The 17,466-nt window shown below is 49.8% G+C and overlaps 1 protein-coding gene across 1 annotated transcript; it reads left to right on the top strand.

Moving 5' to 3' along the window:
- The first annotated feature begins 587 nt into the window (after positions 1-587).
- Positions 588-17,466, top strand: l1cama (L1 cell adhesion molecule, paralog a). The gene is made up of 27 exons (XM_066710371.1): positions 588-612; positions 2,841-2,946; positions 3,123-3,316; positions 3,738-3,860; positions 4,182-4,352; positions 4,521-4,632; positions 4,818-5,002; positions 5,238-5,369; positions 5,616-5,759; positions 7,002-7,113; positions 7,342-7,505; positions 7,606-7,765; positions 8,008-8,132; positions 8,276-8,377; positions 9,368-9,565; positions 9,804-9,874; positions 10,043-10,265; positions 10,658-10,773; positions 10,894-11,209; positions 11,372-11,494; positions 11,646-11,819; positions 12,032-12,145; positions 12,263-12,409; positions 12,493-12,624; positions 12,779-12,851; positions 13,207-13,218; positions 13,554-17,466. Exons 1-27 carry the CDS (start codon positions 588-590, stop codon positions 13,795-13,797), a joined length of 3,798 nt encoding a protein of 1,265 aa, XP_066566468.1. The 3' UTR covers positions 13,798-17,466.

Genomic DNA, 17,466 nt, shown 5'->3' with positions numbered 1-17,466 from the left:
ACTGTCCCATTGACACATTACATTACAACACGCTCATTACTGCACACACTGACTACATAACAACACGCTCATTACTGCACACACTGACTACATTACAACACGCTCATTATTGCACACACTGACTACAACACGCTCATTACTACACACACTGACTACATTACAACAAGCTCATTACTGCACACACTGTCTCTGTCTTTGTGCTGCGTGTGTTGCGTGTACTGGAGCATGCATGTGTCCTCCCCAGCGCGTGTGTAATCCTGGCATCTCCTGGGCATTCCCCGAGGATCACAATTAACCAGGCTAACACAAAGAGAGAGGGGGCGGGATAAGCCTGGATAAACTGACACTGAGAGGGGATTGATACAGAGAGGCAGAGATGTAGAGAGGGAGAGAAGGAACGGAGAGATGGGGAGAGGGAGAGATTGGGAGAGGCAGAAGCAAAGGGAGATGGGGAGAGGGAGAAAAGGAAGAGAGGGAGAGAAGGAAGGGAGAGATGGGGAGACTGGGAGAGAAGGAAGAGAGGGAAAGAAGGAAGGGAGAGATGGGGAGATGGTGAGAAGGAAGGCAGGCAGAGAAGGATGGGAGAGATGGGGAGAAGGCCAGAGGAGAGAGGTACAGGAATGAGTACCTGTGTGTGTGTGGGCGTGTAGGCAGATTCTTTCACTGTAATGCTTTTATAAATAATAATCTGAACAAGCCTGTTGGTCTGTTCATCTGTGTTATAGTGTGTGCTATACCGTGTGTGCTACACTGTGTGTGTTATACCGTGTGTGTTATACAGTGCGTGTTATACTGTGTGTGTTATACCATATGTGTGCCTATACCTGCTAATTTCTGAAGATTGTCAATAAGGTGTCTATGCTTTAATAAGGTGCGTGTGTGTGTGTTGTCTACAGTGTCTATGCTTTAATAACGTGTCTGTACTCATGCAGGTCCCCCAGTGTGTGTCTGTTTGACTAACTCTCTCCCCTCTTCCTCACGGCTGCTCCCCTGGACTGACAGATAACAGACAGGCATGTAAGTGTGTTTTAATCTTCTGATTGTCCTCCCTTCCTAACCCTTCCCCCATCCATCCTTTCTTCTGGTTTCCCCTCCATCTCTCCCACAGGGATTTCTCTTATTTTTCTTGCTTTTCTTTACTCATTTAATAAAATAAAATCTATCTATCTGCCATTTTATTTTGAATTTAATTTTAATTTTTATGTAATACGCTCCGCCGTCTCTGCACAGGTTCACAATTAACAGAATCTGCCGAATCTGATGACTGTGTCCCTGTCCCCGTACTGAGGGAGGGACACTGGTGACTCTGTCCCTGTCCCCGTACTGAGGGAGGGATGCTGGTGACTCTGTCCCTGTCCCCGTACTGAGGGAGGGACGCTGGTGACTCTGTCCCTGTCCCCGTACTGAGGAGGGACGCTGGTGACTGTCCCTGTCCCCGTACTGAGCGAGGGACGCAGGTGACAGTCCCTGTCCCTGTGCTGGGAGTTCGTGTTCAGACTCGCATGTTATTGTGGACACGAACACACCTGCTTGGACACAGAACTGCTGGTTACCTGCTTACTGTCACACATGCCCTAATGGACACACGGTCACCAGCCCTAACCTGCACACCTCCATACTCAATCATACATGTTCAATAAGCTTCTGTGCAACAAGTACTGTCATCTACAGACACTGTGTCTTGCTTCCATATTGTTGTTGTGTTACACAGCCACACCACGTCTCTGTCCGGGCATTGACAACGCTGCCACTGCTGTGTTATTGCCAACAAAGCTGTTATGAATGCTTGAGTCCCTTTGAGGGAGGGAGGGAGAGAGAGAGAGAGAGAGAGAGAGAGAGAGAGAGACCTTTGCGACTCCAATAATCCAGCGCAGCCTGGGGGTGTAATATGATGTAATATGATAAATTTGATCATATGAGAAATTCTTATTCTCTGTGTCTGTGGGAATGGGCTCGTCTCTTAGCAATTTAATAACTCTCTGTCTGTGCATTGCTCTCTCTCTCCCTCTCCATTTCTCTCCATCTCTATTGCTGCTCTCATCCATCCCCCTCTCTTTTTCTCTCTCCCTCTGCCTGTCGTTCTCTCTCAGTCTCTCTCAAGCCTTCTCTCTCCTTATAGTCTCTAAAAAAAAATGTATCGGCATTTCTGTCATTTTGTCAAAGAACAAAGAAAACCCCTCTCCTCTCTCCCACCATCTCTCGCTCTCTCATTCTCTTGACAGGAGCTAACTTTATTCAATTGTAAAAACAAAAAAAAAATCTCTTCCTCCCTTTCTCTGTCAATTTCACTCCACCCCGCCCCTTCTCCCTCAACCAAATTATCATTCAAATTCCCAGGCAAATTCAGCCATCCTCTCCAACAGGTCAGACTGCTTGAGTCGTCGTGGCTCTGGCTGGGGGGGCCTGGAAGGTCGAGGGAGACTCTGATTAGCATTTATACAGCTTCCTCCCTCCCTTCCTCCCTTCCTCCCTGCTGGGAATCACAACTGATTTCCCAAGGTTATTATTCCCGCAGAATTACCTCCCCATTATTTCATTGCTGTATTGTATTATATTATACCATATCATCTTATGTTATACTATATTAGTGCTGTATTGCCTTCGAGTTATTGAAATTTAATTGACAACCCCCCCTCTCTGTGCGGCAGTGCCTGTATTCTCACCTGTCTTCCTCTTCCCCTCCTCCCTCTCACTGCACTCCTTATTTATCTGTCTCCATCTCTCTCCCTTTCTGTCTCACTCTATCCCTGTCTCACCCTCTCCCTCTCACTGCAGTCAGTGTGTAAAGCTGTGTGTGTATTAATCTCTCTCTCTCTCTCTCTCTCTCTCTCTCTCTGCAGACAAGCAGCCCCCTAACATCACGTCGTACTCCCCAGACACCCACACTGCCTTCTCCAGTGATGACATTACTCTGACCTGCGAAGCCAGTGGGCTGCCCCCCCCCACGTCAGTCTGACACCGTTACACTCACACACACTGACACACTAACACAGAGACAGTGACACACTCCCACACACTGATGATTACTGCAGTAGTGTTAAGCAGTGTGTATGAACCCCGCCCTCTCTCTCTCCCTCTCTCTCTCTCTCTCTCTCTCTCTCTCTCTCTCTCTCTCTCTCCAGGTTTCGCTGGGAGAAGGATGGGGAGGTGTTTGACCCCCAGTCTGACCCCCGGCTCATCAGCCAACCAGGCTCTGGTACTTTCAGCGTCGCCTCCGGCAATGGACACATCAGCAAATACCAGGGCAAATACCGCTGCTACGCCGCTAACGAGCTGGGCACCGCCATGACTAACGAGATCCAGCTCATTACTGAGAGTGAGTGACACGCTGACGCGGGCGTCGCAGGCACACAGTGCTGTGCGGTGCAGTGCTGCAGGTCCGCCCAGCGGCGCTACCTGCCTGCGCCACCGCCGACGTTGCCGTTGCCCTGGCAACCACTCCCAGGAAACGGGGCCAGCGGTGATGTCATACTGCACCGATGGAATCCTGTGGGATCAATACAGGCTGAGGAGAGACTCACACACTAATGCACACTCCAATACACACACACACTCCGATGCACTCACTCTGATACGCACACACACTCCAATAACCACACACACAAATACACTGTACTGGTGCCTGAGAGGTGGACTCACATTCATAAGGACATCAGCCAAGAAATAAATACATAATAACCTCACTGCTCTCTTTGTTTATCCTTCTGTGTGTGTCTGTCTGTCTGTGTGTGTGTCAGGCCCCCCAAAGTGGCAGAAGGAGCGTATCAATCCGGCGGTGGTGGAGGAGGGGGACAGTGTGGTACTGATGTGTAACCCCCCGCAAAGCACCGTGCCCCCCAACATACACTGGATGGACATGAGTGAGTCTCCCTGTCTCCCTGTCTCGTGTCTCTCAGGACTCCCTGTCTCCCTGCCTCCCTGCCTCTCTATCTGTCACTGTTTCACTGTATCACGTTCTCTGTGTCACTGTCATAATGACTATTATGTTATTAGTAGTTACTGTTATTTATTTATACTACTATTATTCATTATTAATAATTTATCCAAGTCTGCATCTCTTTCTGTGTGTCTGTCTGTCTTTATGTGAACTGATCTGATACTCTCTGTGTCTCTCTCTCCACAGTGTCAGTGCACAGCAGCATAGTGTGTTTGTGTGTATTAACCCTCTCTCTCTCCCTCAGACCTGAAGCACATAGAGGAGAGCAAGCGTGTGACGAAGGGCCACGATGGGAACCTGTACTTCTCCAATGTTCTGGACAGTGACAGCAGAGATGACTACATCTGCCATGCCCAGTTCCTCAGTGCACGCACCATCCTCCAGAAAGAGCCAATCAGACTGAACGTCACACACAGTGAGTGAGCAGAAGACTGACACACTGACAACACACACTGATAGTAAACTGACACAGTGATAGTACACTGACACAAAGATAATACACACTGATAGTACACTGGCACACTTTTAACACACACCTACACTCCCTCTCTCCCTCCCTCTCACTCTCTCTCTCTCTCTCCAGCAAATGCAATGAAGAACAGGGAACCCAAGCTGCTGTTGCCCAAAGGCTCCAAGAGCAGCTATATTGCGCTGAAGGGGAAGAACCTAACACTGGAGTGCATCGCAGAGGGGCTGTGAGTTTGCGTGTGCATGCGTGTGCGAGCATGTGTGTGCGTGTGCGTGTGTGCGTGAGTGTGCATGTGTGTGCTTGAGTGCGTTTATACTGTCCTCCTCTCTCTCAGTGTACAGCAGGGTGAAGTGTGTATATATTCACTCCTTTCTCTCCTTCCCTTCCTCCCTCTCTCCCTCTCTCCCGCAGCCCGACCCCAGTGGTGCGGTGGGAGCGGACGGACGGGGACCTGTCCCTCTCACAATACAAACTGTCCGAATACCATACGCTGCTGCAGCTCATCAACGTGACACACGGCGAGGACGGGGAGTACAAGTGCACCGCCAGCAACCACATAGGCTCGGCGTCCCACATGTTTACTGTCACTGTGCAGGGTGAGAGAGAGCACTGTAATAACACTGTAATAACACAACAACCCACTGCTACATCGTCACTACGCAGGGTGAAAGAGAGCACTATAATAACACTTTAATAACACAGCCACCCACCGCTACACCGTCACTGTGCAGGGTTAGAGAGCACTGTAATAACACTGTAATAACACTGTATAAGGTGGCTACATTGTTGCAGTGCAAGGTGTTGATATGTTGTTGTGTTGTTGTGATGCAGCGGCACCATACTGGTCAAAGCAGCCCCAGAACCAGCTGTACGCCCCGGGGGAGACGGTGAAACTGGACTGCAAGGCAGAGGGCATCCCCACCCCCACCCTGAGCTGGAGAATCAACGGCATCCCACTTGAAGGTCACTGACACACCCACTCAGACACACACACACTCACACAATGACACACTCGCACACATACGCACACATACGCACACATACTGACACTGTATGATACACTGTATGATACATGCACAGAGATACCCTGAGATACACTCCACTCCAGTCCATTCTCTGTGCTGTTCTGCTCTACGCCTCCCTCCTGGGACGATGAAATAACCTGTGTGTGTGTGTTGCGTATGTTGCATGTGTGTTACATGTGCGCAGAGACGGACGATGAGCCGCGGCGCACGCTGCGGGGGGGCAGCCTGGTACTGAAAGATGTGCAGCCGGGGGACACAGCAGTGTACCAGTGTGAAGCCACCAACGAGCACGGCACCATCCTCACCAACACATACATCTACGTAGTGGGTGAGTGGGATTCATGTGTAACTGCTTTGGCAACACGTCATGACATCGAAGCCCTCCAGACCTCTGGTCAAAATAGACTGTTTTATATTTTTAATCCTAAAGCAGGATCAACGCTGGGCACTAGCACTCAGCACAGCTCTCCCCCAGAGCTGAGTGCCTCTCCCTGTGTAACACTGTGTTCACATGGCCCCTGCCTGGGACCAGACCACACACATGACAGGGAACACAGAGGGACATGCAGTCAGAAACACACAGACACTCACCAAGTAACAAAATCATGCCCCCCCCCCAAAAAAAAAATACAACAAAGCAGGTCTATAATCCAAGACACAAAGCACAAAATACAAAGACAAATGAGCTGGTGCACACCAAGACGGGGAACTGAACTACTCTGGGCCCACTCTTCAGAGAATTACGGAAATTTAACTGTATATAGCCCCTCAGAAACACACCCTCTGTAATGGCCTAATTGCCCCTCTCCAACATGGCCGCCCCACACTCATGAGCAGACAAATCCAAGGTTAGACCCCTTTGTGCACTTCCATACATAATTTAACTCATAAGGTCTCCTTTATGTGTGCACAGCGCACAACAGGGCCCCCAGACATTTCCAAGCCTGAGGGGGTGGGCTTTGCTGCATCACACACTGGGTTTGAAAACAACCTATGAAGCTGCAGTTGGAACTGAACTGAACAATAAGTCATGTATGAAATCCTGCCCTCAAAGAACCCAAAGCCTTTGCTGTTAGTTGTGTAACTGCATTCACAGTGGGATGTTAGTGTTGGCCATGAGGCATCAATCACCAGTGATGGGCTGACTAATGTGCCCAGGTGAGGTGCTTTACTGTGGAGAGTCAATCAGGGGCAGATCAACCTATTGATTACCTCAGTCTGTCAACAATACAATCGATCAGTTGATGTAGCCAAGTCTACCAGTATCTGATTGTGATGTAAATGATCACACTGTGGCATCAGGACCCCTGTGAGTCGAGTGTGAGAGTGAGGACAGGGAGGAGGCAGGACTTGGGGATACCTTACTGTGTTGGAGAGTTCTGACTGATGACTTGGATTTGGACATGGACTGGAAAAGAGAACTCTGATTGATTGTTTGATTGATTGAGTGTCAGATTGTTAGGGTCTTGACAGTGCTGTGTGTATTAACCCTTTCCCCCTCTCGCCCCTCTTTCTCTCCCTTTCCGTTCCCCCTCTCCTCCGCTCTCCCTCCTGTCCCCCTCCCTCTCAGAGCTGCCTGCTCAGATCCTGACCCCAGACAAGCAGAAGTACAAGGTGGTGGAGGGGCAGACAGCCAATCTGACTTGTAATGCCTTCGGGTCACCAAAACCCCAGCTCACCTGGTGAGGCTCTGAGCCTCTGTGCTGCCTTACTCAGACAGGCATAAACAATCACAGACAGCCATAAGACACACAGGCAGAACTACACACACACAAACACACACACACAGACACCCAGAGATGCACATGCCAGCACAAACAGACGCATTAAGGCACAGACAGGCAAACAGACATAAACAATGTGTGTGTATTCAGAGTTGCAGTGTGTATATTAATGTGTGTGTGTGTCAGGGAGCGGCTGGGGGTGGAGGGGATGCTGGTGTCAGAGCCACGCTCCGCCCAGTTCCCCAACGGCAGCCTGCTCCTGTCCAACGCCTCACTGCTGGACAGCGGCAACTACATCTGCAGCGTGGATGGCAGTAACGCATCCATCACTGCGCAGCTGGAAGTGCACAGTAAGTGTCTGTCTCACTGTGTCTCTATGTGTGTCTCTCGCCGTGTCTCTCTGTCTCCGAGTCTCTATTTATATCTACCCTCTCTCCCTCTCTCTCCTAGACAGGACAGTGGTAGAGGTCCGCCCAGTTGAGGTCCGGCTGCGCCCGGAACAAAATGCAGTGTTCCAGTGTGAGGTCGTATCCGACACGCTCTTGAATCCCCCCCAGATCATCTGGAAGATGAACGGCAATAAGATCTCGGAGTCAGACGACAGCGACAAGTGAGGGTGCTATATAGCAGTTCGTTAACCAATTAAGCGATTTGCTGATGGATAAATTGCTTCATCCGTTGGTTGAGTTTAAATCAGAGGGTCAGTCTTTGGTTTTGTGTTGTAACTGGACAGGGGTCAGACGTATAGTCAGAGCAGGGGCAGACCTCTGTGTGGTTGTGTTGTGCAGTGAGCGATGTTCTACAGTGACAGTCCCTGTGGTGCTGTGACAGGGTTGTGCGGTTGTGTTACAGGTACACAGTGGGCGAGAGTTCTCTGACCGTGGTGTCGGTGCAGCTAAGTGACGAGGGCGTGTACACCTGCAACGCCGTAACAGATCTGGACTATGTGGAAGCCAGAGCCTCCCTCACTATCGAGGGTATGACACACATCTACACACACTGACACACAACATCAACACACACCTCCACACACTGACACACGCCTGCACACACAGCTGCATACACTGTTTGTGTGATTGTTGTCATTCGAAACAGCTGTAACGTGTTTCTCTCTCTCCAGACCGTCCTGACCCCCCCTCAGAACTGCAGCTGTCAGATGAGCAGGACCGCAGCGTGACACTGGACTGGATCCCTGGAGACTCGCACAACAGCCCTGTCACAGGTGACACACATACACACACACACACAACAGTGCTGTCACAGGTGACACACACACAACAGGGAGCTCTGACAATGGGAGATGTTCCACTAAGGAAAGAAAACCAAGGGAAACTGCTAGTAGGAAAGTCCTGAAATGTTTGTACCTCAATGCCAGGAGTATAAGGAACAAGATGTTAGACCTAGAAGCCACAGTGCTGGCATGTGACTATGATGTTTTAGGAGTGACGGAAACATGGCTTACAGAAAATGTTGGGGATACAAGTTGAAAGGATACACACAGTTTAGGAGAGACAGGCAAAATCGAAGAGGGGGTGGGGTAGCATTATATGTCAGAAATGAGGCAGACAGAAAACAGGAGACACTTCTTCACACACAGGGGCATCACAATCTGAAACAAACTGCCCAGCGATGTGTCTGAAGAGACAATTTGGGAACATTCAAAAACAGACTGGATAGGATCCTTGATCACTTAGTTATTAATGGACACCTAACGAGCACAATGGGGCAAATGGGCTCCTCTCGACTGGACACTTTCTTATGTTTTTATGTTCTTCTAACTGAATCTGTATCCAGTGTGCTCTAGTCTACCTCTTCTAAGTGCCGCCTCATACCTTCAAGGTTTGCTTTTCTAAAATTGTAGACCATTGTTTTAGACTTGGACCTTATTTTTTGAAAGAATGCCTCAAAGCTAACCATATTGTGATCACAATTTGCCATTGTGAAATTGGGAATTTGGGAACATTCAAAAACAGACTGGATAGGATCCTTGGATTACTTAGTTATTAATGGACATCAAACAAGCATGATGGGGTGAATGACCTCCTCTCGATTGGACACTTTCTTATGTTCTTATGTTCTTAACAGCGCTGTCACAGGTGATAAACATACATACATACATACACACACACACACACACACACACACACTCTGTCTGGCTACAGGCTGTACTGCAGTACTGGATGCCGCCGCATGGCGACTCTCTCTCTCTCAGAGTTCGTGGTGGAGTTCGAGGAGCTGCGCTTGGGGCCAGGCACGTGGCACGTGCTGCGCAGCGTGCGGGGGGGCCAGAGCCACACTGTCCTTCCCCTCGAGCCCTTCGCCACCTACCGCTTCAGGGTCATCGCCATCAATGATCTGGGCAAGAGCGAGCCCAGCGCCCCCTCTGACAGCATCACCACACCCCCTGCTGGTAAGAGCTGGAACTACACAGATCACAGCACTGCACAGTGCCACACTGCACAGTCCTTCACTGCACAGTCCTTCACTGCACAGTCCCACACTGCACAGTCCTACACTGCAGTGCTACAGTGCATAGTCCTACACTGCAGTGCTACAGTGCACAGTGCCACACTGCACAGTCCCACACTGCACAGTCCCACACTGCACAGTCCTACACTACAGTTCTGTCTGTCTGTCTGTCTCCACAGTCCCAGACACCAACCCCTCCAACGTCAGGGGCAACGGAACAGCTGAGGACAACATGGTGATCGACTGGGAGGTACAGCACTGCCTATCTCTCTCTCTCCTTCCCTCCATCTCTCCCTCTCCTGCTTTCATTCTTTCAGTCATTCTTTGGCTGTCCCATCTGTCTGCACTTTACTCTGTCTCTCAGTGTGGTGCTAATGTACAATGATACACTCTGTCTCTCTCTCCCTCTCCCTCTCAGGAACTGGCTCCACTGCAGCACAATGCTCCAGGCTTCCAGTACAAGGTCATGTGGAGGGAGGCCGGGCACGGGTCTGACTGGCACGTCAACTACACTGCAATGCCGCCCTTCAAGGTGATGGGCACGCCCACCTTCACGCAATATGACATCGCTGTGCAGGCGGTCAATACAGTGGGCCTGGGCCCGCCTCCCAACATCACCAGTGGATACTCTGGAGAGGGCCGTAAGTGTGTGTGTGTGTGTGTGTTCAGTCTGTAACTCCAGTGTGTGTGTGTTCGGTCTGTAACCCCTGTGTGTGTGTGTGTGTGTGTGTGTGTGTGTGTGTGTGTGTGTGTTTGGTCTGTAACCCCAGTGTGTGTGTGTGTATGTATGTGTTCAGTCTGTAACCCCAGTGTGTGTGTGTGTGTGTGTGTGTGTGTGTGTGTTCGGTCTGTAAACCCAGTGTGTGTGTGTGTGTGTGTGTGTGTGTGTGTGTGTGTGTTTGGTCTGTAACCCCAGTGTGTGTGTGTGTGTGTGTATGTATGTGTTCAGTCTGTAACCCCAGTGTGTGTGTGTGTGTGTGTGTGTGTGTGTGTGTTTGGTCTCTAAACCCGACGTGTGTATGTGTTGGTTCAGTCCCTCAGGAGGCGCCAGCCTCAGTGGGGGTGGAGATGCTGTCGGCCACCTCTGTCAAGGTGGTGTGGTCGCCTGTGGAGCCAAGAACCGTCAGAGGATTCCTGCTGGGCTACAAGGTACTGATGGACAGGGGGGGAGGGGGAGGGGGAGGGGGAGGGGGAGGGGGGCCGTTCCTGACTGACCTGCTGTGAGTACATGTATGCTGACCTCTGTCCCTCTCCCTCTCTCTCTCTCAGATCTACATCATGAAACTGGAAGACTTCTCGATCACCCACGCCGCCCGCAGGAAGCGCCAGTCCCAGCGCCACAAGCTCCACGGAGAGAGGGAGCGAGGGAGGGAACGCAGAGGGGAGGCAGAGCCGGAAGACCAGGATAGAGGGGGGAAGAAAGGGGAGAGGGAGGAGCACGTGTACACTGTGCCAGGCTCCCAGACCGAGAAGCAGGTGGATGATCTGCGGCCGTTCAGTCGCTACAGGCTGGAGATCACTGCGTTCAACAGCAGAGGGGAGGGGCCGGCCAGCGAGGGGGACACCTTCAAAACCCCCGAATCAGGTGAGAGGGGACAGAGGGATGGGGAGGGAGCGGGAGAGAGAGGGAGTGTGCACCGTGGGAATCACAGTCTGTCTATGGTAACTGTGTCTGTATGTCTATTAACAGTGTGTGTACAGCTGTGTATCATCCAGTGTGTATTAACTGTGTGTGTGTGTGCTCCAGTGCCGGGGAAACCGCAGGCGTTGCGGTTTGAGAGCCCCTCAGAGACGGTGCTGGTGGTGCACTGGGCCCCCCCCAGACAGATCAATGGAGTGCTGCGCGGATACAGGCTGCAGTACCAGAAGAGTGAGTACACTGTCTGTCTGACTCTACCCGTCTCTGTCTGTCTCTATCTGTCTGACTATCTCTGTCTGACTCTACTTGTGTTTCTCTCTCTGTCCATGTGCTCTGAGCTGCATATATAACTGCCCTGTCCCCCTCTTCCTCCCTCTCTCAGTTGTGGACAGTGGGACGAGTGTGGGGGCGGACCTGAAACTCAACGCGTCAGTCAGTCACTACACTGTGGCTGGGCTGGACTCCCACGGAAGGTACCGCTTCACCCTGGCGGCCATGACGACGGTGGGGGAGGGGCCGGCCATCATGCAGGATGTGGACACCATTCTGGACGGAGGTCAGAACTGCAGCCTGGGGCGTACACTTGCTCTGTACTGCACACACTCACTCTGTACTGCTTATACTCGCTCTATATTGGAGACAGTCGCTCTATACTGCACAGACTCATTATATACGACACGACACACACTGTCTATTGTACACTGTAGTCATGTGCAGTATGCCTGTATGAATCTATTCTTGTCTTTTAACACCTCTCTCCCAACTTAGTCCCTCCCTACAATATCAGCATGTCTGAGGGGGAGACGCTGGTCAATGTGAGCTGGGAGCAGGGGAGGCGGTACCGCAACCTGCCCTTCCACATCTGCTACAAGAACAAGAACGGTGAGACACGGAGAGCAGGAGGGAGAGGAAGACGAGGAGGGCGGGGAAGTGCATGTTGTGGAAATGACAGGGCTGTGCAGTAACGGCGCTGTGTTGCTGTGTCGTTGTGTTGTGCAGTGCAGGAGAGGTGCACGGAGAGGCTGAACACCACCCAGGGCTTTTACCAGCTGGGGGGGCTGCAGCCCGGCTCCACGTACACCCTGAGCTTCAACTACATGAACAGCACGGACTTCTGGAAGACGGTAGTCCAGACCAAGGGGCCAGGTGAGTCTGCGGCGCACATGTGTACACGCACTGAGGAGGTCCCTCTGCTCAGCCTCTCTCTCAACCCCCTCTCTCTCCCTCAGGCCTGGCAGAGGTGCACGGGGGCTTCGCCACACAGGGCTGGTTTATTGGGCTCATCAGCGCCATCGTGCTGCTGCTGCTGGTTCTGCTCATCCTGTGCTTCATTAAGAGGAGCAAGGGAGGGAAGTACTCAGGTAGCACTGCGCTAGAGTAGCACTGCGCTGTAACACTGCGCTGTAGTAATACTGCACTGTAATAACACTGCACTGCAATAATAACACTGCACTATAATAACCTTACTGCTACACTGCACGGTAATAATAACACTGCTGTTCTGTGTGTCTGCAGTGAAGGATAAGGAGGAGGCCCATGTGGACTCAGAGGCTCGACCAATGAAGGATGAGACATTTGGGGAGTACAGGTCAGTTACACACTGACACAGACACACACTGACACACACACACACACACACACTGATGCTGTCACATACAGACAGACACACACTGAAGCTGTCACACACACAGTCACACACTGACAGTCACATGCTGACAGTGTCACACACACACACACACACACAGTCACACACTGAGTGTCACACACTGATGCTGTCACACACACATCCTACCAGTGAATCAAAACACACACACACATATATACTGTGTGTGTGTGTCTTGGCACTGCGTTCTTTAGTGCTGTTGTGCAGGTGATGTCCCTGCCCCCTCTCTTGCTCACACTTCCTCTCTCTCTCTCTCTCTGTGCTTTCACACTGGTGACAGATCTCTGGAAAGGTATGGGGCTCAATCTGTACATGTGTGCATCTTTAGAGTGTGTGTGAGTGCATTCTGGCGCGTGTGTGTGTGTGTGCAGAACTGTCTGACTATTAGCTCTGGTGTTTGACTGTGACTGGTGTCTAAGACATTTCGGATGTTGTTGTCATCATATTTTGTAGCAGATGTCCTTATCCAGGGCAACTTGGTACACTCTGTCACATGACTTGTACATATAGAGGCCCCTCCCTTGATACGCTGTCACGTGATATCGAGGCCACGCCCCTCCGCGCAGGCGTCCCATGCCCCGCTCAGTTCCATATGGCTACATGCTAACCTCTCCCCCACCCCCGCAGTGACAACGAGGAGAAGCGCTCCTGTGTGAGCCAGCGGTCCCTCAGCGGGGAGGTCAAGGCGCTGGGCAGTGTGGACAGCCTGGCAGAGTACGGGGACAGTGTGGATGCCCAGTTCAACGAGGACGGCTCCTTCATCGGCCAGTACAGCGGCAAGAGGGAGAGTGCCGGGGTAGCAGGGGGCAGCTCCGGCAACGCCTCCCCGATCAACCCCGTCCCCCCCTTCGCACCGGGGCCCCTTGACTGACAAACTGACTGACTGATACAAGGTCTGACTGACTGATACACCCACTGACACACTGACACTCTGACTGACTGACTGACACACTGACTGATACAAGGTCTGACTGACTGATACAACCACTGACTCACTGACTGATACAAGGTCTGACTGACTGATACACCAACTGACTCACTGACTGACTGAAACACTGACTGACTGACTGACTGACTGACACACTGACTGACTGACTGATACATCCACTGACTCACTGACACACTGACTGACTGATTGACAAACTGACTGACTGATACAAGGTCTGACTGACTGATACACCCACTGACACACTGACACTCTGACTGACTGACTGACACACTGACTGATACAAGGTCTGACTGACTGATACAACCACTGACTCACTGACTGACACACTGACTGGCTGATTGACAAACTGACTGATACAATGTCTGACTGACTGATACACCCACTGACTCACTGACACACTGACTGACTGACTGATACACCCACTGACTGACTGACACACTGTGACTGACTGACTGACTGATTCACTGACTGATACACCCACTGACTCACTGACTAACTGATGCACTGACTGACAGACTGACTGATATACCCACTGGCTGACTGACTGACACACTGACGGACTGACTGACTGACTGACTGACTGACACACTGACGGACTGCCTGCCTGAGTGACTGGTATGCTGATCCACTGACTGTCAGACAGACCAGACAGACTCTTATGAATACACAGACAGACTGATAGACAGACAGACTCCCTGTATCTATTGGTGTGATTTATCCTCCATCATCGTTTACAGATCTCACTGCTTGGCCTTCCAAACAGAGGAAAACCGCGTCCTGTCTGCTCCTCTCCTCCCTTCTTCTCTCCGTATCTCTCCTCCTCTCACTCACTCTCTCCCACTCACTGTGTAACTCCTGTGTGTGTGTGTGTTTGTGTGTGTTTCTGACTGTAGAACAGGAGACACACTAAGAGAGGAGGAAAAGGAGGTGAGACACACATAATAAGGCAGGTAGCGAAAGAGGAGAGGGAGTGGGAAGGAGACAGACACAATAGGAGAGATATCGAGAGAGGAGGAAGAGGGGACGAGAGAGATGCACACAATTGGAGAGGAGACACAGCGAGAGAGAGATAGAGCCTCCCTCACACAGGAGCACAGGAGACAGGCGGGAGGGAGAGATAATGCAGTTTTTGTTTGAGGGAGCAGGTTGTGGTTGTGTGTGACAGTGTGTGTGTGACAGTGTGTGTGTGTACTTCTGAGAGGACCAGTATACTGAAACTGTGTGATACTGGGAGCATATATCTGGACTGTATCACATATTACAACCATTATTAGCAGTAGTATCATTATTATTTTTATTATTATTATTCGCATTCATAATTATTCTTTTATTTTTGTACTCTTTATTTTTTTATACAAAGCTTTATATTTTTCTGGTCGTTTCAGCGACTGGTCAGTGAGAACACAGCGCTGTGCTTTGGTTTGGCTGCATCCGTGTCCTCCGTGTGAATTGTATTACTGATATTGATATGTAATTATTTGTATTATTATTATTTTGCGTGACTTCCGTGCCTACTGAACGATACCTCTCGCGCTCTTTGGTATCTGTCTCCGTGTGACACTGTACCTTTCTCCTTTGCTATGCGTATACAAGCCATTAGTATCAGTGTCAGTCTGTCAGTGTGTGTCGTTTACAGTGTCGTTCTGTCTGTCTGTATGCGCTTTGGGACCTTTCTCTGTCTGTCTGTCTGTCTGTCTGTCTGTCTGTCTGTCTGTCTGTGTCTGTTTCTGCTTTCTCTGTCCTAGTACCCCTCAATGTGTGCCTGTCCATCGCTCAGCGTTTATACGCACTGTGTATCATATCTAACCATCATTACCACCATTTCTCATGTGTCATTATTCTCACTCTCCGTTGCCATTTAATAAATGGTCTATCATTACCATTTTATGAGTCTTATCGCTATTCTCACTAGTATGATTATTCTGCAGTGTGCTGGTGTGTTGCTCCAGTGTGTGGGGGAGGGTGAGTGCGCAGAGTGGGACAGGACAGTACAGCGCTGTGTGTGCAGTATGAGGCAGTGCAGTACAGTGTGTGCAGTACAAGGCAGTGCAGTGCAGTAAAATGCTGTGTGTGTGCAGTATAAGGCATTGCAGGATAGTACAGTACAGTGTGTGCAGAATAAGGAAGTGCAGTACAGAGTGCACAGTACAAGGCAGTACAGTGCTGTGTGTGTGCAGTACAGTTCTGTGTGTTCAGTACAAGGAAGTGCAGTGCAGTACAGTACAGTACATTGCTGTGTGTGCAGTGCAAGGCAGAGCAGTGTGTGTAGTATAAGGAAGTGTAGTGCAGTACAAGGTAGTACAGTGCTCTGTGTGCAGTACAAGGCAGTGCAGTGCTGTGTGTGCAGTACAAGGCAGTGCAGTACAGTGTGTACAGTACAAGGCAGTACAGTACAGTGTTTGCAGTACAAGGCAGTGCAGTACAGTGTGTGCAGTACAAGGCAGTACAGTGCTGTGTGTGCAGTACAAGGCAGTGCAGTACAGTGTGTACAGTACAAGGCAGTACAGTACAGTGTTTGCAGTACAAGGCAGTGCAGTACAGTGTGTACAGTACAAGGCAGTACAGAACAGTGTTTGCAGTACAAGGCAGTACAGTACAGTGTGTGCAGTACAAGGCAGTACAGTACAGTGTGTACAGTGCAAGGCAGTGCAGTACAGAGCAGGGCAGAGCTGTAATTATAGCGCTGCAGAGACGGGAGGAGAGGGCTGGTGGGTGTTTTGGTTTGAGGGACGGGATCAGCGAGGCGCGCTGTACTCTCCTGTCCTGCGCTGCGACCCGGCAGGACTCTCTCTGAGACAGAACTGAAAGGGTGTAACTTTCTGAATGTAAATATAATCCCAAGAGATTGTGTAATTAATATTGACTCTTACTTTCTGAGCTGTTCTTCGCAAAAATTGTTGCTCTTTCATTTTCCGTTTGTTTTGTATTTTTCTCCTGGCTGTTTTACGCCGACAGTTACAGATGTTTGGAAAGTGTTTTATTTTTTTATTTGTTTGTTTTTTTATTTTGTTTGTCAGATGTACGTTGGCTGTTTTAGGTTTTTAGAGCAGAAAGCATTTAAAAAAAATAAAAAAAATAAAAACAAAAATAAAAAAAATCTTGTCTTCATAGTTACTTTAGCGATAGACCTGCTGCAGGAACATTAACCCTCGTTGGCAATTGAATTACAAGCAAAATTTTAAATGTAATCATGTTTTAAGAAAATGATAAAGATCTGATGCTATAATATTCTTGCTGATAGTGACATTGCATCTCTGTGTACAAATATCGGTTTGGTATGTTGGGAAATAATTTGTTCCCATGTTCTGTTTTTTTTATATATAAATTTTAAATGCCAAAAAAATGTAAAAACAAAAAAGAAAAAAGAGATTAATACTATTAATGCTATTCTATTATTGCAACACACAGTGAGTCTACAGTCACTGCAGAGCGAGGGAGGGATGGATGGAGCGAGGGAGGAGGGCAGGGAGGGACAGCAGCAGTGATGGTTACACACTGCATCTGCAACTCTGATTAACAAACAAGAATGAATGAAAAAATAACATGAAAATAAATAAATGACAAAATAAAGGAAATATGTGAATAAAGCAG

This window comes from Amia ocellicauda, chromosome 7, assembly GCF_036373705.1.
Source record: "Amia ocellicauda isolate fAmiCal2 chromosome 7, fAmiCal2.hap1, whole genome shotgun sequence".
In the NCBI taxonomy this organism is placed as follows: Eukaryota; Metazoa; Chordata; class Actinopteri; order Amiiformes; family Amiidae; genus Amia; species Amia ocellicauda.
Note: the sequence above shows the minus strand (reverse complement) of the source record. Positions and strands in the feature narration are given on the sequence as shown.